Source organism: Trichomonas vaginalis, chromosome III (assembly GCF_026262505.1).
Source record: "Trichomonas vaginalis G3 chromosome III, whole genome shotgun sequence".
NCBI classification, from domain to species: Eukaryota; Parabasalia; order Trichomonadida; family Trichomonadidae; genus Trichomonas; species Trichomonas vaginalis.
Genome location: NC_067205.1, coordinates 5050706 through 5078495, shown reverse-complemented (window position 1 = coordinate 5078495; position 27790 = coordinate 5050706). Strand labels below are relative to the sequence as shown.

Below are 27790 nucleotides of genomic sequence, written 5' to 3'. Positions count from 1 at the left end.
AAAAACGTTTAGTATTAAAAAAAAGACCGATGAGAGCTTCGTTCGAAATATAGAGGGAACTGAGAATGCGCAACCATTCTCAGGGAATATTGGATGCTATTCCCGTTCCCTCTGTATGGAAAATTGAGGTTTTCAAAGGGAGTTAAAATAATATCAAATTTATACTAATTTACTTCAAAATACAAAAGTATTTGACAGCTAAAATTAGTTACTTTAGCAAGCCTATCAATACCCTTTTACGATTATTGTTACTTTTTCGAAATAAAAGTAAAAACAAATTTATACTAATTTACTTCAAAATACAAAAGTATTTGACAGCTAAAATTAGTTACTTTAGCAAGCCTATCAATCCCCTTTTACGATTATTGTTACTTTTTCGAAATAAAAGTAAAAACAAATTTATACTAATTTACTTCAAAATACAAAAGTATTTGACAGCTAAAATTAGTTACTTTAGCAAGCCTATCAATACCCTTTTACGATTATTGCTACTTTTTCGAAATAAAAGTAAAAACAAATTTATACTAATTTACTTCAAAATACAAAAGTATTTGACAGCTAAAATTAGTTACTTTAGCAAGCCTATCAATACCCTTTTACGATTATTGCTACTTTTTCGAAATAAAATAAATTTATTATCAAAAACCTTTTTTTTCTTAGTAAAAATAAACGAAATTTTTTACCTTATGAACTTTTGATGGAAATATGCAAATTTAAAATAATAAAGAAAGCCGCGAGCGAAGCGATCGGCTTAGTTCGAAGATTTTGATTCAAATCTTTGCTGATCTGTAATTCGCGGAAGCCGCGAGCGAATCGAGCGGCTTAGGTCTAAGATTTTGATTCAAATCTTTGCTTATATTCCTTAAATTCTTTATGAAACTCGCAACAGTTCCATAAAAAATTTTAAATTCTAAACTGTCGAAATTACCGATCGGTAATCACACCCTTCACGGGTGTGTCACTTTTAGCTAAAATTACCCCTACTCCCTAAATTTTCGACGAACGCATTTTACATTTGAAAACACAGATATTTTCTTTTTCCCAGATTTATCGGTAAAATTTTGCAGAAGGTTTTAAATTGGAAAAGGCTATTTAAAATGCAATTATCACCAGGTCTTTCCAGCTTGAGTCATCCAAACTAATTATAAAGGAAGATTCAACTTTTAAAAATTTTCAAGATTATTAACCAAAAAAATCAAGTTTTTTTTCATTTGTTTAACTCATATAGAATATGTAAAGTTAAACCCTCAATAAATTATGTTTCTATACCCATATATCAAATGTTGAAACTTAAATTTCCTCAATTGAGACCACGAGCGTAAGCTGTATATCTATTACTATGGTGTACATTAAGGATGTCAATTTGGAAGAAAAGTGAGAAAATTCCTAAAATGCTAAAAATGAATTTTCCAAACGTACTTTTTTATCTCATTTTTTTGATTTTGAAAAAAATTTGGAGAGAAGAACTCTTCGTTTTTGAATTTTGTCACGATGGTTTTAAAGTATATTAGACACATGTATTGATATTACTATTTTTGTATATTTTGAGAGAAAATCCCTAAAAAGTGAGAAAATCTGAGACGGTTTGAGAAAATATATAAACTATTGAAAATTTGAATTAAACTTCTAATTTGGAAAAAAGAAATTTGGAAAGAAGAAAATTCAAAAATCGAGATTTAGACTCAGTATCAAATGGAGAACAAAATGTTTCTTCATATGAAGGAAAAAATTTTCTTGAGAAGAAATAGAGTTTTGAAAATTTTATTGTATGTAATGAAATAAACAAATATTAAAATTATTTTTTGATAACAAGAAAATTCCCAACAGAAAATATTTGAGACAAAGAAAAAAAGAAAATTGAAAAATATTACTCTCCTTTACATTTCATGAGATTTTCAATTTATTTTCATAAAATTGACAATTTTATACGTTTAGATGAAAATAAGTGATTTTGCTTGAAATAAAAATTATTGTTTGTTTACAGCTATCAAATAGATTTTTGCTATTTTGATTAAATTTGTTAATCAAATTAATAATTTTTTTTCTAAATATCTTAAATATCTGGATCACTCACATATACAATGAATTAAACGATAAAAATAATACAAACTCAACTAAGTTTCCTGTCTTTCAACCAAAAAATATTATGCAATTTAAATTAAATTGTTTATTCAAAGATAAAACAAAGATAAAGTAATTATAATTATCATATACTTTATGAATAACTCTCTAATTGGATAAGATTTTCGTACAAATATTTTTATTAATATCGATAAGAATATGTTTACCTACTATCACCATATGTCGATAAACGAGAGTAGAGTGATTTTTATCATCGAAACTTTTTAAAAGCTGTAAGCAGGAAGTAATAATCTTGTTTTTTCTGAGTTAGTTGTAGAACTATTGATGCCCGAGTTATCATTGTGATGCAGAAGGATATCAATGTACTGACTGAAGGATATGAATTGAATTTTATTGAATTTCAATTTGATCAAAATTTGTTGAAATGATATGAATGTGTCAACTTCTGTATCATTCTCCTTCACTCCTTCCTTATTCTTTCGAGAACGAAGCTAGCTCAGCTTTCGCTGAGCGAAATGACACTTTTCATGCCCTAAACGTACATACTCTCAAATTTATCGAAAAAATTAATACCACCTAAACTAGTATATTCTTATTTTAAATATGATATTATCCTTATATTCCACACTAAAATTCATTTAAATCAACTTTTAAAAAAGTTCGAATCCTGCGCGTCTCACTTTTTAAATTTTCCAAATGGAAAATTATATTCTCCTAAAGTGAAAACAATTTTCCAAATTGACTTCCTTATGTACATTATTTTAAATTAAATTTTCAAGATATATTTTTTCATTAATTATATTCAATGAAATCTCCGTATAATAACAACTATAAAACAGCAAAAATATAGTGAAACAAAAATTTAATAAATAAGGTTTGAATTCTCTAAATTTTAATATGAAAGTTTTGGATTTTCGTAAAAATATTTGCATGATTAAATTATATGATCTAAGTTATGAGTGAAACAAGCTCTTAATGAGGTTTGTATATTGACTTGCTATGAAATAAATCCATTTGTTGCCAGACTTTGTTATCATTCCTAGTGCAACGAAGTTACCATCTGAGTCTGGAATTGTAAGAACGGCAGTTTTAACTATTTCTGTGAAGAAAATCCTTTCAACTGTCCCATCATCATTTTGCAAAAATAGAGCATCTGATTCGAACGAAAGTATAGAGCGCTTTCCGGTACCTTCACGAACATACATAAGTTGCTGTGGCAAAACAGTTGTCTGGAATTTGTTTGGTTTAATATAACCTTCAGGTGGTCCGAGTTTAATAATTTCCTGATGATATGGCTCTTTGAGTGTATCTATAATTGTCGGGACAAAGAGTGAGTATTTCCGCGTGTTGGCCGGGGGCGGATTTGTATTCATGACTGGTGGAGCACTTGTAGCCATTAGTAGCAGCTTCATTCCATCAACAAGCGGCTCCATCGGTGCCGTCAGAGATTTCCCTTTGCAGATAATTTTTTGCGATTCAACTGGGACGTTTAATTTAGAAGCAATTTCAGACATCAAGCTCGCTAATGTAGCGCCAGCATCGAATTGGAACTGGTGGAATTGATTCTTAAACATTAGTTGGACCTGCATTTGTATTTATGTAACGTGCACCGACTATTGTCACTTTTTTACGTACATTTCTTTTTATGAAAGGGTTGAATGAAATGTTATCTTCTGCTGCAAATGCAATTAGTAAAGCTGCTAGTGCTACCGCTCAGAAAATAGATGAATTTTTCTCACCACCTCGAACAAGATATAATGAAGCCGAATTACCAAAGGTTTTAGTAACAACTGAAGAAGATAACATTGTTGGAAATTACATAAGAACTCCTTTTAAAATAATGAACGCAAGAAAACAAATGATTCATGGTTCAATATATAAACTTGACAAGGATATTGAAGTAGAAATTACAAAATGTTTGATTTATTTACATGGTGTTTCAAGCTCGCAACTTGAAGGACAATTTCTCGTTCCAAATCTTTGTTCTTATCACATTGCTGTTTGTTGCTTTGATTTTATTGGATGTGGTAATAGCGATGGAAAGATGATATCATTAGGATACTACGAGCACATTGATACGGAATTTGTAATTAAAATGTTAGAACAAGATTTTGGTTACAAAGAATTTGCTTTATGGGGAAGATCTATGGGCGCTGCCACTGCACTACTTACAAAAAGCGATGCTATTAAGTCAATGGTTATTGATTCCGCGTTTTCTTCTGCTGATGAATTATTTGGAGATTTGGCCGCGCAAAAACATATACCTAAATCTGTCCTTGTTGGATCTGTGAAGCTTTTCGCACAAGCATCATTTGGTAACGATTTTAGTATTGATAAAATTAATTGTCTTGAAGCTGTGAAACAGAATCCAGCTCCTGCTGCATATGGGCATGCAACATCTGATAACTTTATCCCATTTTCTCATGGAAAAACACTTTTTGATAACCATAATAACAAAGATAAAGATTTCATGGAGTTAACAGGAGGACATAACGGATATAGATCTGCAGATTGGATCAGATATGGTGTTGCCTTTGTTTTAAATCATTTTGGAGAACATGTAAATTCATATTGTCTTGAAGTTTCTGAATGTCGTAAACTTCAAGCTGGAAATGAGCAATTTGATAGCTTTTCTAGTCTTTTAGCTAACAAGAAAGTTTCTCCTGCCGAAGAAACACCAGAAAAAGAGAAATCGAAAGATGAACAAAAAGAAGAGAAGCCAAAATCAGAAAGAAAGACAAGAACCAAGAAAGTTGTTAAAAAGAAATCAGGATCAACAAAAAAGGAAGAGAAAATGGAAGATAATCAAAATGAAGAAAAAATAAATCATAAAACAGAGGAACCATTAAAACAAGAAGGCGAATCAAAGCCAGCAGAAGATAAACCAAAGAAGAAAAAAGTTGTTAGAAAGAAAAAAGCAGAAAACTCAGAAGAAAAACCAAAAGAAACAGAAACAGAAACAAACAAAGAAGCAGTAGAGAAACCAAAGAAACATCACTCATCTAGAAAGAAAACAACTAAATCTGAACAAGAAAAGAAAGACTAATTAACAATAGTATATTTAACTTTTGTTATTCGATACTCTAAGCTTGTTGCGTCGTCAACATATCCAATGGATTGCAGAGTAATATTGCTAAATTACTTTTGAAGAATTTGGATTTTCTTTTTCCTCTCGGAAAATTGCTGATGCGACAAACTTAAATATTCAACCCACATACAAAAAAATTAGATCATTTTTTATCACTTTTTGCGTCAGTAAATTTCCTGTAATTTTCTTTTAATGAATTATTTTAATGTGATTTCCTTTGTTGAGAATTAACACTATGTTTTTCAGTACTATGTTTGTTCTCAGTATTTTGTTTAGGCTCAGTAATTGGTTGGTCCTCGTTAATTAGTGGAATACTGGGCTCCCCAATCCAATTCTTAATCTCTATTTCTTCGGGTTTGTTACAGTTAGCCAATGCTTCTTTGGCTAATTGTTTGTGATGTTCTTTTGGAATTATCAAATTTTTATCTTTTATGTACTGAATAATATTAAACATTCGACTACATATTGCATATATGAGTGAGTCATTTCCATTAGCATCTTTATTATTGATTCCACAATATCGAAGTAATAACTTGAATATTTGAAGATATCCGAGACTCGCAGCTCTCAATAATGCTAATACATCATTTCATAATGAAAATGAGGGATTTGCATTGTTTGAGATTAAATACTTTATAACTTCCAATTTTCCTGATATGACTGCTAATGCAATGCAGTTTTCTCCGTCCTTTTCTATATTAAAACCTTTATTTTCTTTAAGATATTTAATCATTCCGAGCTGCCCACTTCTACAAGCTTTGAAAAAGGAAGATTTTAGCAATACTGGAGTAATATCAAATCCATTGCTTTCAAGAAATTGATAGACATCTATGCTTCCGTATATGGCAGCACATAATACAGCATTGTTATGACTTGAGTTTTCTGCATACATATTGCATTTATTTTCAATCAATATTTTGGCAAGCTCAATATCATTGTTAATACATGCGACTAAAAGTATTGTATTTCCATTTTTATCAGTTTTCTCTGATATGCCAATTGCACATGCAACTCGAATTGGTGAAAAATTTTTAATCATTGACATTATTTTGAGGAATTTATATAAGCTATTGAAATCATCTTTAAGACCATATGCTTTCAAATAAAGTGGATAAGAATCTTCTTTATTATTCTTTTGTAAAATCACATTGCTGAGGATTTCAATTGATTTTTCAAATGCTATGTTAGATTTAAGTAATTCTTTTGGATTTTCATCAGTCAAGAGATTCCTTTTCTTTTGCATTTCCAATATTTTGCTGTGATAATCTTTATATTCTTTATTTCCAACTAAATCCAACAATTGATTCATTTGATTTGCTTTAATTTTATTGTAATCAAATTTATTGAAGAAACAACCAAAAATAGCCGATTCTTTGAATAGTTCCAGAAGAAATCCATAGAGGTGATCAATATAGGCATCATCTTGAAAATGACCAAGTTGAGCACATTTTGCTATGATTTTTTGAATGAAATCCATGTTATCTGATAGCTTCATATCACAAATTGTGCATTTACGCTTCAAATCTTCGATACTGATATCTAAAATGTTTTCAGCAATAAAGTTAATTATGGACTGATACATGCCAGAATTGTTTGATCTGGAAATTTTTACAAATTCAATAAATTCATCAATGTTTTCAAGAGTAATAGTTCTATATTGTAATGCATGGTTATACCATTCAATGAAGTCATCTATACCAAGACATTTACCTACTTTGTACAAATCTAACAGAGTATCTTCTATAATCTCAATATGACAGTCTAATTTAATTAATAATGTCTGTAAGATTTGAAAAGCTTTGTCGCTTATTGTTACATTAACATTATATTCTCTCTCCTTTTTTCCCTCTTTATAGTCATTTTTAACGTTCCTACTGTAAGAACGAAGTAATTTTGCTGAAACTTCAAGATTTCTTTGACCGACATTTAACTTGATTGTGTATTCTTCTGATGTATCTGCTTGAAGATTCTGAAATGCTTGTCTAGAATAAAAGTTGAACGTTTTCATTGGCGTCGATGTCCGATTCAAATTTTTTGGAAAAATAAAAATTCCATTAATTTCAATTTACAATTTGATTATCAGCTTGAGTCTAAGAAAATTTAATTAATATTTACTTGTAAAAAAGCTTATATTGGTGCAATGATGCGCCGTGCACCGATAGAATAATAAATGGAGAATTCAATTATTTCCCCATCATATGATAAAGTATGTTCTAAATTTTCAATTTTTAACCCCTTTTAAATTGAATGTTATTCAATTTTTGATGAGACTCATTGAAATTTCATAATTTATATAAATCTCTATTTTATCGACACCCATGCTTTATACTCCAATTTTCCATGAGATAAAAGCTAAAATTTTTGATTGGAACCATGTATGATTTGAGTCAAAAAGCTAAATAAAAATCTTCGTGTTTCAAAGTATATAAATAAATAAAGATCAAAATTAAAAAATAAACAAAAATAAATTTTATCTATAAAAACAAAAATTATTGAACTGTAATAAATGCTGCAACAGATCTTTGTATCCAGTGATCTGGCGATATCTTCGAAGAAGGCAAGTGCAAACTTAATATATAGTTAGGAAGATCCAATGCTCCTGTACCTCTGTTTTGAGTTCTGAAGACAGGACATTCATAAAACTTAGTTTTGTCGTAAAGATTATTTTGTTCAGTTGGAACAAGATGGAAAACAGGCAAACGACTGTCCAACTCCATCTGCGAGCACTCAACAAGTGTTCCTTGTACATTATCCCACTTGGCGCCTTCCAATGGCAGTCCTTCGATGTAAATTCCTTCTTTTGGAGACTCATTAATTATTGTAGAAATAGGAGTTGTCTTCCACGACAAAGTATCGAATGGAACAACTTTAGTTCTTGCGTAAACCTGGAGAACAACTGTTAAGAACTCTTCAGGATGGAAGAAAGCACCTAATCTGTATACAACAGGTGTTCCCATTCTCATCCAATTGTCCAAGAAATCAACTCTTTGTCTCAAATCATCCATGTAATTTCTCAATGTCAAAATACTTGGGAAACTCTTTTGAAGCCATGTTTCTGGGACTCTGTTTCCAAGTAATCTTCTCTTTAAGATCTCAAGCTTCTGATCAATCAATATCAAACCTTTCAAGCCCATCTCCATCCTCTTCAATGACTCAGAAATTGTCTCAATCAAATCATTGTACAAAATGATTTCGTGATACAAAACAGTTGTTATTGTGTCTTTTTGTGTGAATTTCTTCTTGAAGTTGTAGATATTGAAAGGTCTTGGCAATATCTGCTGCAAAGAAGAAACTAATGACAGAGCAAACTGTTCTTCACTGACGGATTCCGATGAAGAAACTAATGTTGGCTGGACTTCAATTAATTTATTGAAAATGTTCATTGCTTCGTTTCTTGCTACAATTGTCGATGCATTTGCGGACAATCCGACATCTCCACTCTGTGTAACTGTTGGCCATGATTCCAATGTGTTAATTACATCGTGGAGGGAAAGATCGAATGAGCTTGGAGGGTTGTAACGTTTTCCAAATGAAACTCCTTGTGAATTCGATTCTTCGCTGAAGTATCTCTGTAAAACAGACAAAAGAAGACGTCTGTCCCATGAATCAGTGACTCTTCCACCGTAGTTAAGTTCGCCAATGACGTAACTCAATGCTTCGAATGGAATGTCGTTTGGATTGTTTCCGTTTTCAGTCAAAAACGTGTGCAATTGTTTCCTGGAAATTGCGAAATCTGATGGGTTAAACTCGTAAGGAATGTTCCATCCCATTGACCCGAATTGGAGTCTTTCAAGAACAACGGAGTGGAAGAAAGCCAAAGAGAAAGTCAACTGTTTCTCGATTTCAGATGAATCCTGGTCGTATTCATCTGCGTTGAATCCGGAGTAGATTCTCATGATATTCTCGCGAATGCCACGAGGAATTTCGTAGATGAGTTTAGTTCCTTGATATAAAATACCGATTGGGAAATTCGGGTCAGACATTGTGACCAAGCAAACTCTAAATCTCGGGTTGATTTTGTCTGGTTCCATTGATAATTCGTTCAAAATGTGTTCGAGTTTTGGCATCCAACTCAAACTCAAATGGCAGTTCTGTAACAAAACAATGAAACCAGAGTCTGCGGCCTCTCTTATCAGCTCTTCTGCTCCTTGTCCTCTTCCACGGCCGAGGGAGTATGGTTTGACATATTTCTCCAGTTCCATACTTGCAGCGACACCAAGGATTTCATCTTGTGGATCGATACCAGGCATGATGATGAATATCAAAGGTGTTGTTGTGTTTGACTCCTTGAATACTTTCATTAAATTAAGTGTTGGAGGAGTTACGAACTCTTTTCCGAGATTTTCTTCGATGAAAATATGTAATCCTTCTCTGACTCTTTCCAAATGGAAAATTCTCAACAAAAGGAATCTCTGGAACGAACTCAATTTGTCGTTTTCATTGAACGGAATGTGTGCAAGCTCTGCCTGCTGGTTCTCCATGTATTCTCTCCATTTATCTTGGTTTTCTTGTATATGTTTTGTCAAACCGCCAAAATCAGATGAAATTTTTTCTAAAGCCAGAGCTTGTCTCCATGATTCATCGTTTATGAACATAACTGGGGATTGTACGGGTTCAACTGTTGGGGATAACAAGAAAGCGAGTTCTGAACCAGATATCTTCTTCTCGGAATACAGTATTCTTATGCACATCAAAGTAGAAAACAACAATTTGTGTCTTGAAAACAATGAATAAGAAACTGATTCATAGAAATTCTTCGCGATTGTGTTATTGAATGATTTAATTGTGTCTTCAACATTACTGAAATGTTCAGCATTGGAAATAGCTGTTCTAAACAATGAAGTGAACCATTTCAAAGAGAACTGGTACATGGAATCAATGACGGAGAAGTCAGAAACACAGAAATAAAGTAATGCTGCTCTTGATGCAACGATACTGAATTGATTTCGGAACTCTTGTATCTGTTTCTGAGTTGATTCACTTGCAGCCATTTGTTGTGCAATGTTCTGGCTTGTTTCATGTGCATTCTGAAGTGTTTTGATGGCTTTGTCATCATCCAAAATGTCACTTCCTGCATTAGAAACAATGTTTAAGATTTCTTTTTCGATATCTTTCAGTTTCTTTATATTTGCTGCACTTGCTTCCATGATTTCAAGTCTCTTTTCGTCTAAATCGTGTCTTTCTACTTCGATTAAGTTGTTCAACAACAAGTCTGTCAATCCTTCTTCTGTTGTTGTGAAGTTAATCAAAGTAACTTGAGAACAAATGGCTGGAGAATATTGTGGATTTGGATATTTCGTTGACAAATACAATCTGAAATTATCATTGTAATTGACAACTTCTCCACCTAATGAGATTGTTTTAGCTCCATCAACATTTAATATCTCTTTAGACAGGATTGGATCAATCAATGGATCCATTTTCAGACCAACATTTTCAATGATGACAGGGATACCAATTTGGATGCAACTTTTCAGTCTTTGCAAAAAGTCTGTTTGATCAAATCTCAAAGCAACTAATTTCTCATCAATTGCTCTTAGCCATGAAGTACCATTTAACTGTGGATCAATTAACAATGGATAACTTTCTGGTGACTGTGTAATGATCAATGCATTTTCTATTGAAAAAGAATCATTTGACAAACCTTTTGTGATCCAATCTCTAATTGTCGCATCATTTCCTAATGCGTTAATAATAGAGAAGTTGTTTGTGAAATTGATGTCTTTTTCTTTGAGGAATCCCTGCCATGTTTGGAGTATTTTTGACCTAAATGTTGGTGAATAAACACCTAAATAAGTCAAAACACCTGAAATCAAAATGGAATCACCCATAATGAACTTGGAAGAGTTGGAAAGGTTCTGAGTAACTTCAGACCATCTGTCTGTTTCTCCTGATAATCCAGACATGATTTTATTCGCTCTATCAAGTCTTGCTGTTGTTTTTGCAACGTTATCTTTGAGATCTTGTTCTCTCTTCTTCATTGCATCGACTTTGTCTTGTAAATCTTTGAGAGTTTGTTCTACTTGTGCTAAATGTGCTTTAGCTTTTGCAAGAATTGTTTGAGATGCTTCCAATTTCTTCAGAGCTTCATCAGCTGCATTTTTAAGTGGCAAAATTTCTTGGTAAACGTTCCAGTAATCGAAAGAAGCGCAAACCCAATCGTAGAAAGCGCCAACAGCTGCAAAAGACTGCTGTGCGGCTTTTTTCTTCTCTTCTCTCGCTTGTGGATCTGTTGGAACATATTTCTTAAGTTTATTTATCGTTGCAGGTTTCATCAATTCAATTTTGAAATTCGTGATGTTATTGATGAATTTTATGTCATTTAGCAACGAAACAGCTTCTGGCCAGTAATCTTCTTCTTTCGTTCCTGGTGTTGGTCCATCAACTTTCCTTGGCTGGCGCTCAAACATGATACAAACTGCATCAAAAGTATCTTTCATGCCTGCACTTGGATTATGCAATTTCTTGATATTTACTAATGAATCTTTATCTAATTTAGAAACAGCAACTTTTGCTTCTTCTAAAATTGGCTCTACTTTAGCGAATTGTTCTTGAGCAACTCTATTTGCTTCTGATGCTTGTGCTGCTTCTTTCTCTGCAATGTCACTTTGTTCTTTGACTTCTTTTTGTGTTGCTTCGCATTCCGCACTTTTTACACTTAATTCTTTCAACATTTCTATGACTTCTTTCTCTGTTTTCCTGAGAATAGGGATATCTCTATCAAGTTGTTCTCTCATTGTTGCTATTTGTGCTTGTGTTGACTTGATTTTCTCGATACCTTGTGTGTAATTCTTCAAGTTCTGTGAGTTTGAATCTTGAGAACTTAACAATCTGTTTGTGAATGTTTGCAACAACTCAAAGAACCTTGAAGGTGTAACGGCGTTGTATCTCTTTGTCTCTTTGATGAATTTGGAAGCGAAATCATCAGCTGATTTATGGATATTAACCATTATAGAAATGACAGAATCAATGATATTACTTGGAATATTCGCTTTCTGCAATGCAGTCATTCCTATACTCACAAGTGATTCATGTAGCCATGGCATGTACCAATCAATGATTACTTCATTTCTTATAGACGTAAATGACAACATTACATCTTTAAATGTTTGTCCGTATGGTGAGAAAACGAGAATAATATGCAAATTCTTCTTGATTCTTTGCATGAATTTATCCCAAGGAGCAATGTTCGAATCACCATTGTCATCTTTGTTGATTTCACCTTTGATTTGTTCCATTTCATCTCTATCGTAAAGTTGAGGAACTTCAGAGGAAATCAAGATATTTGAGATATCTTCCAATTGTTGTTCCATTACTATTTGAACATCATTTATAATGAAACCTGTTGGTTCATCTTCAGCACCGCATTTGTGCATCAATGTCTTCAAGTTTTCTCTCCATTCTTCGAAGTTAAATGTCCTTGTTATTGAGATTTCGAATGGTTCCATGTTGCAAGCGTACAAAGCTAAATGTGCAAGTGATTTACGACCACTTGATTTGACGCCAACAAGCATAACATGGCCTCTTTCTAGAGAGAAAGCTCTTGACAAAGAAGCCAAATGACCAATAGCTTCAGGGAACAAAACAATGTCTAATTGCTTTTGTACTTCTCTGTTGTGTTCTTCCAAAAGATTGTTACATTGTTGTATTAATTGGTCTTGAGTTATTGTTACTTCTTTGTAGAGTTTGGAGGAATCAGAGAATGAACAGAACATTGGTTCTTTATCGATCTTTCCGTTCATTCCTTGTTCTATTTGTTGTTTTAGAGCTGTTATTAACCATTTTCTGTCTTGATTCGTGTTGAATCTATCATGGAATTCTCTCATCATTTCATGTTGCCAAAGCCTTAAGAACTGAAGTTCTGTTGGAATATTCTCTGGCTTTATTAACAACATGCCTCTGATGACATGCAATATGTTTCTCATGTTGAAAATATAATGGAGTTTCGATGGAATTGCCAAAAGTGATTTTTGACATTCTTGGTAAATTCCGACCATCGCCAAAGCGATTCCTTTGAGTTTTTCCTGGATAGACTGTGAGTGTCTTGCGAAGGCACTTCTCAACAAACCTTCCACGATCTGGGATGTCTCGATCTGGTTGTAAGGAGGGCAATGCAAAATGAAGAAATGACTTAACAATCGTTCAGGAACAGTGTACAAACCACCGCCAGGAACTCCCATTGTAGCAATCAATGATGTTCCTGTGATGCTCTGGAATTCAACAGGACTTGTCTGGTACCAGCCATTGTAATCCATGAACTGCCTGATTAATTCCAGAGGTGGTTGTGCTCCGTAAACTTCCGGTTTCACTGAATTGAAATTATCTAAAAGATAAATCAATTGTTGGTTTGGAAGAGGACCAAGTTTTCCTTGTCTCTTGTGCATATACGCTTGTAGGAACTTGGAAATACCTGTAGGAGTTGAACAACTTGCTAATGGGAAGATATGGCAATCATATTTCGTTGGCTCCAAAACTTTTGAAAACAATGTTTTGACTGACAATGTTTTTGATGTTTCTGGGCCTTGCAACAAAACATGATATCCATTTGAGCACAACAATCTCGACAAAAAGATTGTGACTGCGGATTCTTTCGTTGATATCAATTGTTGCTCTATTGGCAAGTCACTTGTCAATCCAACATTTGTTGTTCCATCCAACCATGGCAACCAAGTAAATTGACTTAAATCGCAGTAATAATCGAAAACTAATCCTTTCGGAGGGAATTGGACTCTACTCTGTGTTGTTTCCAATAGATCTCTAATGAACTTATCGAATAAAACACGGGAGTCATCAACTAATGGACCTCCGAAGCTCCATATCAAACAGAAAATGAAAATTCTCTCAAAAACTAATGTTGATTGTTCTGATTCGAAATAAGGAATAGAATCATTCGCTTGTGAGAAGACAGAGAAGTATTTTGTTTTATCTAATGGATCGCTAACAACTGTCTCTTCTCCTTCTACTTGGTTCTCTATTGGTTTCCTCAAAACATCAACAAAAGAATTCAATAATCTCAACAAGTTTTTCACAGCAAAATTAGGATTAATCGTCAAAGAAGTTTTTGCATCATTTGTAATGAATTGTAGACAATTTGGTAACCATGAATTCATGAGTTCTCTCACGTAATTAGCAACTGTTGCTTGTTTTTCGAGTAGTGAGTCTCTCCATGAATCAGCCAATGCTGTCCAACTCAAAACACTTGGATCGAAATAGACCATTCCGCAACGAGAAACAGTTGCAGGAGATGCTTCATCCAAATTGTCAACTTCGAACATCATTTTGACATGTGGAGATAACTGGATACGCTCGTTATTCGGAAGGCAAAGGACTTTGTTATCATCCAACAATGAGTTCATTGACTCAATCCACAAGGAATCGACAGGACCATCAACGATAATCCATTTGCCAACGGTTTGTTCAGAAAATGACATTTCTCTGATGATTTTTGACAAAACGCCGTCAGCCCATTCACTTGTTACAGGATTGAAGGAACCGTAGAGTTCTGCAATAGAGATTGCCTTTGGATTGAGGGATTCCACTTGTATTGGCTTGTACAAACTGTTGTTTGTCTTTGAAAGATCAGTCAAAGCTAAAGAAAGAGATTTCCATGCTGTTGATTTTCCGCCCATCGCGCCACCGACCAACATAATTCCGTGTCTGACCAATGTTGTTTCGTATAACTCAGTAGCTTTTGCGATAGTTATATCCAATGGCTGTTCTTGGATTTGTTTGATTGACTCCTTCAAGGAATTCAAGAAGTCATCATTCGATGGTTTGTTGTATTCAACATTCGGGAATACATCACTTAATATGCCATTGAATAAAGGAATATCATCAGAAATCAATTTCGGAAGTGTGCAATCTCTTATTGTTCTGACTAAAAGTAATGATTCGTTTGCTTCCAAGTCATTTCTCTTTGCTTTTCCTGCTGTTGAAAGAATGGCTTTCATGGCTCTCAAGCCCCAATCGTAGTGGTGGCTGTTTGATAACTGTTTCCTGCACAAATCAAACAATGCAACTAATTTGACAGCCAATGAAGAAGCGGTTGTAAAACCGCCGGAGAAAAGCAAAATTTCTGAAATGAAAATGAAATCAGGGACCATCATTGCGCATGGTCTGAACAATGCTTTCAAGTTATCTGGTAGCTCAGTTCTTCCTGCGTAACCAGGGTTCATTGTGATGCAAATTGCTGCATTAGGATTCAATTTCAACGATCTTTTATCCAATTGAAATGTTTGTGCATTTTCAGCAATTGCATTTTGAATTGTTCTGACTTGTTGTGCAATAACAGAAAGAACTTCGATGTTAATACGGTTGAATTCATCGAAGCAAGACCACGATCCTGAACTAGAAAGACCTGCGAAGAACTGTGACATTTGTTCAGGAGTAACTTCTTCAGAACAATTGTAAACGACGCAAGATCTTCCAAGTGCTTTCGCGCAATCTCTAACTGTTTCTGTTTTTCCTGTACCTGCTGGACCGCTTGGAGCACCGCTAAGATTCATTCTGAACGCGCATAACAATGTTTGGTAGCATCTATCAGTCAAAGGAGTAATGACTAATCGTGTTGAATTACCCGCGTATTCATAAGAATACTCGAAAACATTGTTAATTGAGCGAACAATTACTGTTGAATCTTCCCAATAATATCTCAATTGTTGGAGCCATTTAAATGATTCGATATCAACAACTTCTTTATGAACGAAATCTTTGATGATATCACGGTTATGTACTTCCAAGATCAACAAACAAGACAAAACCTGTCTTGTCAATCTATCTATTGGTTTTCTCACTAATCCCGTCAATGTTTCTAACTGTTCCAAATATTTTTGCAACAAAACTTTCATTGCTCGAAGTTTTTGGCCGGACAAAACTTGTGTTACTTGTAATGTCCAGTTTATTTGGTTTGTTATCAAAATAACTTGTGCAGGGAATGATGTTATCCATTCTTCTTTTGATTGTTTCTTTATAGCCATATTCGCTTGTTCGATATATTGATTCAAAGAATGTTTCATTTCTGCTTCAAAGTTATTTAGCCAATCTTCTATTTCAGGAGTATCGAATTGTACAGGATTAAACAATTTGACTTTCTCTCCTTCACTGTCATTCATTGATACAATGTCATCACCATCCATTGTCACAGTATTTACGTATTCAAACAATTTAGACAAACTTTCTTGAACTTTTCCAATTTCTTTCGAATGACTTAATATAGTTATCAGTTCGTCATTACTCAAGAAGAAGAATCTGGGGAATCCCATTCTCTTTGCTTCCAAGTATTTGTTCAATCCGATATTGATTTGGTCCAATAAATTGTTGCATTGATTTAATTGGTCGAATAATCCATCCCTTGTCATAACTGTTTGGAATTCAGGATGATTATGTGTTGCGTTCATCGCTGATGACCATATCTGCTCGACAACTTTCCAATCTCTTGCTTCTTTTGCCAGCTTCTGTTGTATGGATGTTCCTGTGAAAATTGGCTGTAAATACAACCAGTTCTTTTGACAAGAAATCCATTTCATAATGATTTTTTCTGACAAATGAAGAAAACTGAGTCTTTCCTGTGCTCTCTTCTTTACAGGCTCAATGAAAGGAGATGCAAGGATAGTTTGCGTTGTGACTAATTGGTCATCAATAGTAGAAGTGATATCATCAATTTCATTGAGAATAAATTGACCGGAATTTCTGAATTCAGAAGTAACAAATTTCTTTGTTTGTAAATCAGCATCCATTTGATCCAAAGATGTTTCCAGAGTGTATTCTTGCGCAGCAACATTTGCTATTTGTGTTACTTGTTCCATCCACTGTTCGAAATGCAAATCCAAGAATCCCTGGAGTGTTAATTCTAAGTCAGGAGCTGCATTGAAACCAACAACTTTCGAAATTTCTTCCCAATGTTTTGTTTTGATGCCAGGATGTCGTAATTTCATAATTAATGGTACGTGTTTCTTGAATTCATCAATTTGTTGACTCAAAGGATTCAATACCCTGTCAACTAAGAAATGTTGGTCGGCCAATTCTTTTTTCAATTTATTCAATTTTTTGGTCGCTTGAATAATGAATTGGTTCATTGGCTCTGGCTTTATCTGTGTGAAAGAAGTGTCCAACCACAGTGCGCGTGTTGTTTGCCAGTCGTTGGCTAAGTTCCACAAAGTATGTAATGGTGTAAATTCGCTTTGTAACTTAACCAAAACTTTGTTTGATCCTTGTTCGAAACTAAACAACTTTTCATGCCTGTTGTAAGTGTCCTGTTCGGCCTGCATCTCTTCCATACACTTCTGCATCTCGTTTACTTGGTCAACAGCTTCAACAGTCATCTCTAAATCGTTGTATTTCTGTGCAAACATCATAACTTTCTCCGAAAGATCGAATGCTTCGTCTTCTAGCTTCTTCTGGTTAACCTTGAGCTCTCTGATCATCTTGATACGTTCAATAGACAGGATTCGCTCTGTTTCATCGAGTAAAGTCGAAATTTTGACTGGCATTTGTCGGATTTTGTACCAATACTCGATTTCTTCGTTGGAAATGTCGAATTGGAACTCTTCAAGGAATGTAAACCTGTTATTAATCGTATTAATAAGGTCTGTACGGTTCTGTACCGTATCATAAATTTTGACCATGTATTTCTTCATTTCTGCTAAGCTTTCTGGGTCTCTGGGATCTTCTTGAGTTCAACGGTGATCTCATTGAAGTCGTTGTTCAATGAATCCAAGTCTTTAAGGACGAATTTGTTTATGTGGCTCAAAAAGTTGTAAATGAGGTTCTGGCAATGGACAATTGAGTTCTGTTTGAAGTCCGTACACATGATCTTGAAGAAATTGATGTTGTAGAACTCTTGCATTTCTTGAATTGAATTTAATACTTTTGTAAACTCTCCAAGTTGATGTCTGTACTCGTCAAGGGTCTTCTTACCACTTGGATCGAACGATATGGCGTACTCGTTTGGATCTAGACCTAATACAGGAGCTAAAAACTCATGGTCTGTAATAAAACGCTTGGTTTGTGAAAATAACGAGTCAATAATATTTGTAAATGGCTCAATTCTGTTTTGAATAAGTTCGTTTATGTCCTGGAATGAGACAGATGTCGTATCTACCTCAAACAATGAAGATTTGATTCTCAGCATGTCCTGGGCTGATGACTCGAGCTGGGAAGTCAATCCTAGTATCTGTTCTCTCGATACATCCAATGTTGGATCGACAGTTATTAATTTATCTTCAGAAAATGCAAGTTTGACAGTAATTTGTGGTTCGGCGTTTTTATCTGTTTGGTATTTCTCGAATGATCCCATGAATTCGTTCATTGATTCGTTGATAATAATGTATAAAACTGTATGAAGCATTCTTGTGGCCAAAGTAGCCAATTGGTCGGACATCGCACGTTCCTTTGGTGTTAATTTCTCACCAAATGTTGTAGAAACTGCATTTTCTAACGTATTTTGGATAGATGTTTTGAGATTTGAAGAAACTGATGAAAGATTTGTATATTGCTTGGAGATATATTCCTGTAATGTTAATATCGAAACCTTTTGTGAGAAGTCTGTAATTCGAAGAATGGTCGAAAATTGCCCAAATTTGGTAAATTGCGCGCTGAAAAACAGGATAAGCGAATAAAAGGAACTCGTTCAGCCTCTTCTGGTTCTCTTTGTACTCAGTATGATTGTTAAAGATCAATTCCATTTTCGGAGGTTTCGGTTTTTGACTTAGAACAGCAAAGAACTCTTCACGATTGGGGATAAGCTGGTTGAACTCCAGCTCGTGTTCGAATTCAAGTTCGTTGTTCACTGTCTTGAATTCTTCGCAGATTTCTTTAATTAATCTTTGTTTTATTTCTTCACCGCGTTTGAAGTCGTTTGGTAGATTGATTTTATCATATATTGACTGGATGTTCTCTGGAGAAAGCTCAGGAAGGTTCGTTCTTGGCATTGTATCGATTCTAACTTGATATCTCACAGAAGCCTCGTATAAAGCAGCTCCTCTTTTAGCTGCAGCCACTCTTTTGTTGAAAAGATCCTGGTTTTCGCGCTCAAAACGCAAATTGAACCTTGAAACGTATTTTCTTCTTCCAGTTGAGGTCCATTCGATCAAGAACAAGTGTTTCTCTTGGTTGTACTCGATTACTTTGCATTTCGACCAGTAAATGTGACCATCTAAGTCCTGATATCTCGAAAAGCCGATTGGATTTTTCATTAATTCTTCCAAAGGGAATTCTTCATATGTAGAATCATCGAAAATATCGGATGGTACGAACTGTGGTTCTTGTAGATTTTCTTCCTGATTGAGCGGAGGAATTGGTTTAATTGGATTAATTGTTCTTGATTTCAGAATATCATTTAAATCTGTTGTAGTTGTTCCTGCTGGGAAACTGACGCGCTCGATAGGATTGATTTGGCCAGCAGCATTCCTAGATTTAGGAACATGAATTCGTGGTTGATAAACTGGACCGATAAATTGCTCGCCTGTTTTTGATTTTGATTGTTTTGGTGATTTTATAGGTGGAGATGGTAATTGTTTTGTTGAAGTTGTAGCAGTTTTGCTAAGTGAAAGACTCCATTCGCCAATTTGAGGAATTTTCACACTTTCTTCAGGTGGAATTTTGCCAAGCTTCTTGGCAAGCTCTTTTTCCTTTAAAATATTTTGTTCGTTCGTTAAAAGACGGGATGTTGCACGCCCTAATCTCCCGTCTATCATCTGAATTTTCAAAACACGTTATTTCGATATTGGGAAAGAAAATTTCGTGGAAATGGCATAAATGACATTCAAAAATAATTTGATAACAAATCGTAAAAGAAAAATGCCCAAACATGATGAATTCAGTAAAACTTCAAAGCAATTACTCGAAATTGAATATTTTTAACGATTGAACGACATTGCACTTGTGTATTCTATTAATGTTTCGCTATCCGTTTTGATTAGATCTTTGTTTTGATCAATAAATTTCAATTCTAAATTTAAAAATTGTTTTCTATATAATCCATAAGCTACGTAAATCATATTACTTCCGAATGGTCACAATCTGCCATTGTCAGAAATCTTTTTGACAAATAGGCTATTTAACTTGATCTCCTTATAAAATCAATAGCATGATACTAGTTAAATGATTTCCCAACGCGAAAATAGAAAAATATTTGATATCTAGAAACTGTTATAAAAAATAATATGAAAATATATCACCGGAAAAGAATAACAAACAGTTTAGATCAAAACAAATAAAAAATTAAGATTGTGCAGAAATTGTACTACTCTGTGGCTTGGCATTTTCTCGATATCTGGCAGTAATAATTCTGCCGGATTTGCGGATGTTGTACAGTTGAATTCCATCTTCTAAGGAATTTCGCGTTAATTTTTCCCAATCTCCTTCGTTAAAATCAACAGAATCAAAATTATCTGTTGGTGGGTAGAAGAACGGAAGTAAACATGATCCATCTAATGATGGAATTGATGATTTCTCGCCTTCCTTAACTTGGTATTTGGATAATCCTGGAGTGATATCACTGACTTGATGGAACATATTAATATAAGGATCAAGGTGAACCATTTCCATTTGCTCAATAATATTTCTGTAAGAATAGTTTCCGCAGCCAAATGTAATTGATGTTGACTTTTCGATAATGCTTTTCTGCTTTGTGTGGAGGAACACATCACAGTTTTTAGAGTCCCTTATTCTAAACTGTCTGCATACAGCTGTAAATTGGCAGTCATCGCAGTCGATGACTTGAATTGTATTCCGAATTGTTGCCAAGGCAAAGGTGCAGTGAGTGCAATTGGTTATCGTTATTCTATCTACTATATCACTTATATAAACAGCACAGCTAGAGAGGTTGATAGCTTCAAAAGCCCTTCCGCCAATTTTGCCAGATTCGAAATTTAGCTTAATTCCTGTTGCATCTTTAATTCTATAAGTGTCAGAGCTATAATGGTTCTGAACACCCTTTCGAATATCAGCAGATGGCTTTATTGGAGTATCGCTCATAGACTCTGCGCATCCCATTTTGTAGAAATGAGTAATTATCTGAAAAATTTGAGAGACGATCATAAAAAATACTCTACAACGATATGATTATATATTTATATTTGGTGATAGCAGATGAACTACCGACTTTCATAATGATGGTCGATCAAAATTGAATATCATTCAAATCAGATTCTATGAAATAAAATTTTCCACTTATTTGTTGTTTTAAATAAAATGTATATTTTTGAAAAATTTATTTCTTTGATACTTATCAAAAGCACATTTTGATTATTATCTTCACACTACTCGTATTTCCCTTCATTGAATTTACGCGATCATTTCAGTTGAAAATTTTCTCAACAAAAATTTTTTCATTCAATATTATAAATTTGATTTGCCTTCACTTTATGCTATTCATTGTTATGTGTTCCTTTATTCAAAGCAGAATATCATTTTAATTTAGTTTGAACGATCAATATTCATAAAAAATTTTGCATCTCATTAAAAAAAATCACCAATAAATTCACTAAAATTAGTAGAATTTCATTTATCTTGCATATAGTATATTTAGCATTTTACTATTGCCTCAGTATTTATTTCTTATACATAAATTAATGACAAGGCTGTCATGCACCAGTGTGTTATAACAGATCGATTTTATTTGAAATTTCATAAATTAATAATTATAATAAATTTGATATTCAGAGACGGCGCTACGCGCCTTTTAGCATTCTGGGCACTTACGTGCCCAGAATGCAAGCTTGAGAAATTTGAAACTTCGTTTCAAATTTCTGCCATGCTGTTATGGAAAAAGAAAGTCAGTACAAAAAAAAAATTTTGAAATTGAGAATAAAAATAATATCGTGATTTTTTGTGATATATGGATTTTTTAGAAGATTTTAGAGATTGAAGTCTCAATTTATAAAAATTTTTTAAATTGAGAGGAATTTTAATGATATTATTTTATTTGATATTTGGATTTTTTAGAAGATTTTAGAGATGTCAGTCTCAATTTAAAAAAATTTACAAAAAACGATCGTAAAATAATCGTTTTTGTTCAAATCCTTTTCATTTCGGGAAATTGAAGTTAAATATCAAAGAGATGGTCTATGCATATGTTAAATCAAATCATTAAAAAGTGTTTTGATGACTTTTTCTAACCGCAAGTTGTCACTTTTTGATGTTTTAAAATTATTATATATCCTATATGCATATAAGATACAAATTAATATTAAAACTCCAAAATCGATTTTTGAGAGAATCAAATTTATCACATCTCATCGTTGTTCCGAATTAATATTTTATTTGTAATGTACATATTATCACAATTACATTCATCATATTAAAATTCAAAAATAATTTTTGAGTTTCAGATCTCCCTAATTTCCCATATAAATATATGTTTATTTTATTAAAAATAGAATGTCCAATTATTGATAAAAATCGATCCGCTTTTCTACCGGTCAAGCTGTATATATATAGAACCCATCCATGTAAACCTCGATGTCACTTTTGCGGCCTCGCTCCGCTCGGCTGCAAAAGTGACATCGAGGTTTACATGATGGAAAAAAGAATAAGGGATGTTATTCGACTGAAGGTAGAGTTATAAATGAAACAAGTTGTGAGAAACTAAAACCAGAAAGACCGCATCCATGAATTTTAATGTTTTCGTTTTCAACAAAATCCAACAACGTGATTCTGATAACACCATTTCCGTATTGGATTCCACTCTTCATTGATGCTTTCATCAAAAAATGTTCTCTCTTGTAAATATAATCCTTTGGTTTGAAAGAAGTCGATGTCAGAACATATCCTGAACCTCCTGCACCACTATATCCATAGCCTCCAGCAGCAGCACCTCCAAACCAACCTCCTCCACCTCCAGCGGCATAATATTTGCATGAAGTGCAGGTATACGATCCTCCATTTCCAAATTCAGCTTTTGAACTAGAACTATAACTTAGTGTGACACTAGGACCTGATTGCGTTGCTCCATATGCCGCGCCGCTTTTATATTTAGTATTAAATGCTCCATCACCTCCTTGATAACCACCTCCAGCCCCGCCTAGAATATGATACATTTTTAAATCTTCACTGTAGCTATTATATGCATATGATGACCCCCCTCCACCACCCGCAACTATTATACGAGTTTTTAATGAGTTATTTACGAGACGAATATCACTTGCACCGCCTCCACCAGCACCATACGAATCTGATCCATAAAAATATCCATTTCCACCACCATTGAATCCGCCCTTTTGTATGCCAACCGTTTTTTCAGCAGTTCCTTTTCCGCCGATATATAGAAATCCTTTTGTTTCACTTTTCAGTGTAAGAATACCTTTTGAATAACCTCCTGGGCCACTAACTTCAGACAAATATACTCCTCCTTGTGCTCCCCAAACTTCAAGAAGATATTTTCCTGGTGGAAAATTGACTTCGTAATGAGCACAATCATATGTTGTTTTGCAGGGATATTCGAATGTATAAACATAATTATTATCTATATATACTTTATTTTCACCTTTTGAAAGGTCCGAGAACTTGTAATTGAAAGGCAATTTTATTTATTAGAAATGGAAAAGTAAAAATGTAATAAAAAGTTATTAATTGCTTTTAAAACAAGAATTTTATTTTTGGTATATGTAGAAGGACTGAGATAGTGAAATTAAAAAAAGTTAATAATAGATAATTAAGCATTTTGGCAAAATCAGTTGAGTTGGATGCCTTGTGTGGGGAACAGACTCTCAACTTCGGTGGATTATGAATATAGCATATATCACCTCGATGGTCACTTAGAGTGAAAAATTTAGAAAATTTTCGATCGCAAATGGTCATTACAGAACTAAGATGTATCATTAAATTATTACGCAAATGGTCAATGTTGGGTGAAAGATTAGTTGTTAATGTTAATTTGATTTTTTTGATCTTCACAATTAATTGCTACTTTAATATGATGAACTGTATTTAATAGGACATATAATGATAAATTGTACCATTAGCACATGTTCTCTTCTATGATTTGAAGAACGATGAAATATGTGAATAATTTAAATGCATGAATAACATCAAATATCATTTACAAAACAACAACAAATAATATAACACTCTATAAATGGATTAGGCGAGTAATTTTTCTAATAAAAATTTCCACGCTTTCATCCGAAGAAATATAACCATTTGGGATGCTTACCAGAACTTTGGTAATGCTGTGCTTGATGGAGAGACAAGCTTCGATGGGATCGATAATGTTTGCTGCTCAACATTTAAATTTTCTTCTCTCTTTATACCATTGAATCTTTTGACAATCTTTGAGAAGTATTTTGGTGTTGAGTCTATCTTGGAGTACATCATATCCTTTATACGTTCAGCCTCACGCTTTATATCATCAACCTGCGCCGGTGAGAATTTAACTGGCTTTGGAACAACTTTCTGTGTCCATTGCGGCACTATGTAGATGTGGGAACCATTAGAAATCTTGTAGTAACCAAGAGGCATTGATGGGACAAGAATTGTATTGTTATACAAAATTAAGGATTGGCAAGTCATGTTTGCAATGTCCTGAACAGATTGAACTGAGTCATTATGACTGAATGTGTGGCGGTAGATCTTATTATCGCATGTGTGAATCCAAACTTGCATCTTACTAAGAGTTATAATGATTAAATTTTCCCGTAACGGATTTTGAGAGTTCGCTCTCAAATTTGACCAATCATCAAAAAATTGAAATATTTCACAGAAAGTTTTTCAATATACACATGGCCATTAATACATTTCTTATTTATATTGTTACTAAGTAAATTATTAACATATTTTAGAGTCCGATATTATCTTTGAAATTAAATTTTGCATATCGTATCATTCAATTTTTTCCTGAATTTTTGATGGGCATAATTGCCATCAAAATAAATTAATTTCCAAACTAATTATATATCATTAATGCATACAGATATGATGATTACAAATAATCATCAAGTAAGATTTTATCTGCTAAATGACCGATTTTCTGAGCAAAAATCACAGGTGATGTGGGGATATTTTATAAACCCGTAGATCAGTCAACATTGCAGATGAGTAGTATTCTTATAACATGGTAAATGTGATTACATTTAATATATTGGGTTTGAGAGAAAGATTATTTTTTGTTATCCGACTAACTCCAAATAATTGTTTATGCGTTTTTTGATATCAGTAGATCAACAGGATAGTAATTCTATCGCGACTATGCATTATTTTTGAGAGAATTTATGGATTAAATTAGAAAACGGTCATTTGACTTTTTGTTTCAAATTCAAAAAATCAAAAAAAATGTATTGGCTTTCCATACAATCCAGGTAACTCTGATTCGATAAATCTACACACGACCATTAATATTATCAAATCGAATAGTTATATTCAAATTCAGAAGAATTTTATGTTTCTTGGATTAAATGGTCATTCTTAAAAAACATTATTCCTTGCTCATTGATTTCAGTTAATCACCAGATTAGTTAAATAGGCATCAGAAATCACAATCTATATAATGACAACGCACAAAGGAATATCAATTATCCTTGGCTAGGATAATTAATCGATTATATTGCTATAGATCAGGGAAAGAGAATAATTAAACTATTTATTTCATATAATTCGTGACCTTATTTTATTCAATTTTTTTTCTGCTCGATCATTAGCTTTATACATAATATTAAATAATATATACATGTTTCTCATAATTACAATACCTTTTTTATAAAAACGATAATGAAAAAATAAAATTTGTATAATTATTTCGTAAATTTAACAGAGTTTTGTTGGAAGTATCTCAAATTGCTAATATCTTTCTTTGCCAATTGCATTACTCTAGCGAAATCATTGATATCATCAACGCTAATTCCATATTCCAAAGCGACCATGTTTGCAGCGCAAAGGAAAGGCCAAACAGCGGACTGTTTCAACTCTTTCGTCTTCCTTTTATCTTCCCTCTGCTTTTCAGCGAGTTCTTTTGCAAACTGGATCTCTTTTTCTTGAGAACTTTGTAATAATTTGGAATTCTTCCTTTCTGATTCGTTTAACTGCGCTTCTAATGTTGCCTTTCCTCTCTTTAGACTATCAATTTGGCGTCTGAGGTCTTCTATTTCATTAGATTTCCTCATTATGTCGAGATTTGACTTTTGAAGGTCTTCTGGGAGTTTCCTGGCTTCAGCTGATGCCTGCGATAGATATATTTCAGCACTCTGTGATAACGACATCCTCTGGGACTCATAAATTCCTGTTAACTCGGAAATTTCGTTTCTTTGCTTCCTTTTCAGTTGTCTGACCTTTGATTGAAGCTTAGAAACTTTATTCCTCAAATCATCAACAATTCCTGCTGATATAATGTCAGAATGGGACTTAATTGTGATTGGATTACTTATATTCGAAATTTGATCCATTAACTGAGTGATTTGAGCCTTCTGATCTTCATTTTCTCCTTTAAGAAGCGAGTTCATCTTCTTAAGAGTGTCTATTTGTTTGTCTTTCTCTGTTAATTTTAATGATAATGATGAATGATCCTTGGAAAGCTCTGCAAGATGGTCTGCGAGCTGTGTGTTCTCTGCTGATAATAATCTGTTCGTTTCTGTGACCTTTGCGTTCCGTTCTAATAAAGAATCATTTTCATCTTCATTATTCATCGAAGAAACTATGACGTTTTCAAGTTCACTGATGTCCTTCATGCCATGCTTGGCCATTTCTTTGTTAATACGCTCGAATTCTTCGGTGTAACGCGAGTTTTGTTTGATTAATTTGCATGATAACAAAAATTGAGCGATAAAAAGCTGGTAAAGAGGATCTTCTTTGTCTATGAACTTCTCCAAAGGGACAGCTCTGTTTGAAAGGTTTGTTCCTGTAAGAAGAGCGATTTGTTTGCCTCCTCCGTGAATTTTAATATTTTGATCGACGAAATCAATGAATAACCGATCACGAGTACCAGGAGTATTCATTTCTGCTTCCATTAATTTCTTTAACTCGAAAAGAACGCCATTTAAGACTTCATATTGTAATTTACTTTTTTCGTTAATTTGGTTGATGATAGTTTGAATTTGAGCGAAGCCCTTAGCATCAGGTAGTTCGTTGATGTATTTGGCCGTATCTGGATCAAGATGCAAAGCTTTGATTAATTCTTGATTTTTTCCTTTTTCGTTTGATTTCTTTGGTGAATTTGCTCTTAGTTTCTTGAGTTTTTCGTTTTGCTCTAATAACAATGTTTTAAGTTCTTTGTTTTCCTCTGCTAATTTATCGGAATTTAATTTTTCTTTTCTCATCTCTTCTTGGACTTTGGCAATGAACTGATCGGTCTTATACTCGCCAATAGTGCTATCTTCGTTCTTCCTCGTTGCTGCAAGCTCTTCTTTTAGCTGTTCAATTGTATCTGCGAGAGCTTCGTTTGCGAGGGCGAGTTGAGTATTACAGTAAACTAGATCATCAAATTCTTTTGCGGACTTCTTTATTTCTTCAACATTCTGCTTATCTTGTTTCTTCGGAGTTGTTGGCGCTGAATTCTTGAGTGTTGTTTTTAATTGTTCATTTTCCAGCACAAGCTGGCTGTTCTGATTACGTAGCTCCTCAACTTGTTTCTTTAAATAATTAATCAGGACCTTTGACATTGGACTAAGAGTTCCAACAAAAGAAGCTGTCACG

The 27790-nt window shown here is 33.6% G+C and overlaps 8 protein-coding genes across 8 annotated transcripts, besides 1 other annotated feature; 1 reads left to right on the top strand and 7 right to left on the bottom strand.

Annotated features, from left to right (window-relative positions):
* Positions 1 to 986: part of a mobile genetic element that runs on past the window's edge.
* A 1965-nt stretch (positions 987 to 2951) lies between these two features.
* Positions 2952 to 3692, bottom strand: TVAGG3_0644520 (negative regulation of ER-associated ubiquitin-dependent protein catabolic process; the record flags this gene model as incomplete). Its single annotated transcript, XM_001326847.1, has 1 exon — positions 3036 to 3671. One exon carries the CDS (start codon positions 3669 to 3671, stop codon positions 3036 to 3038), a length of 636 nt encoding a protein of 211 aa, XP_001326882.1.
* Positions 3693 to 3715: 23 nt separating this feature from the next.
* On the top strand, positions 3716 to 5344 carry TVAGG3_0644510 (palmitoyl-(protein) hydrolase protein; the record flags this gene model as incomplete). The annotated part of the gene is made up of 1 exon (XM_001326846.1): positions 3728 to 5128. One exon carries the CDS (start codon positions 3728 to 3730, stop codon positions 5126 to 5128), a length of 1401 nt encoding a protein of 466 aa, XP_001326881.1.
* A 415-nt stretch (positions 5345 to 5759) lies between these two features.
* TVAGG3_0644500 (nerve growth factor signaling pathway) lies at positions 5760 to 7178 on the bottom strand (the record flags this gene model as incomplete). Its single annotated transcript, XM_001326845.1, has 1 exon — positions 5760 to 7178. The coding sequence occupies one exon, from the start codon at positions 7176 to 7178 to the stop codon at positions 5760 to 5762; it is 1419 nt and encodes a 472-aa protein (XP_001326880.1).
* A 481-nt stretch (positions 7179 to 7659) lies between these two features.
* TVAGG3_0644490 (dynein heavy chain family protein family) lies at positions 7660 to 17244 on the bottom strand (the record flags this gene model as incomplete). The annotated part of the gene is made up of 1 exon (XM_001326844.2): positions 7660 to 17244. One exon carries the CDS (start codon positions 17242 to 17244, stop codon positions 7660 to 7662), a length of 9585 nt encoding a protein of 3194 aa, XP_001326879.2.
* Positions 17245 to 20345: 3101 nt separating this feature from the next.
* Positions 20346 to 21203, bottom strand: TVAGG3_0644480 (post-chaperonin tubulin folding pathway; the record flags this gene model as incomplete). The annotated part of the gene is made up of 1 exon (XM_001297151.1): positions 20390 to 21163. One exon carries the CDS (start codon positions 21161 to 21163, stop codon positions 20390 to 20392), a length of 774 nt encoding a protein of 257 aa, XP_001297152.1.
* A 1476-nt stretch (positions 21204 to 22679) lies between these two features.
* Positions 22680 to 23691, bottom strand: TVAGG3_0644470 (glycine-rich protein family; the record flags this gene model as incomplete). Its single annotated transcript, XM_001326842.2, has 1 exon — positions 22711 to 23691. The coding sequence occupies one exon, from the start codon at positions 23689 to 23691 to the stop codon at positions 22711 to 22713; it is 981 nt and encodes a 326-aa protein (XP_001326877.2).
* A 50-nt stretch (positions 23692 to 23741) lies between these two features.
* TVAGG3_0644460 (ubiquitin-like family) lies at positions 23742 to 25058 on the bottom strand (the record flags this gene model as incomplete). Its single annotated transcript, XM_001326841.1, has 1 exon — positions 24320 to 24772. The coding sequence occupies one exon, from the start codon at positions 24770 to 24772 to the stop codon at positions 24320 to 24322; it is 453 nt and encodes a 150-aa protein (XP_001326876.1).
* A 478-nt stretch (positions 25059 to 25536) lies between these two features.
* Positions 25537 to 27782, bottom strand: TVAGG3_0644450 (uncharacterized protein; the record flags this gene model as incomplete). Its single annotated transcript, XM_001326840.2, has 1 exon — positions 25897 to 27756. The coding sequence occupies one exon, from the start codon at positions 27754 to 27756 to the stop codon at positions 25897 to 25899; it is 1860 nt and encodes a 619-aa protein (XP_001326875.1).
* Between the last annotated feature and the right edge of the window lie 8 nt (positions 27783 to 27790).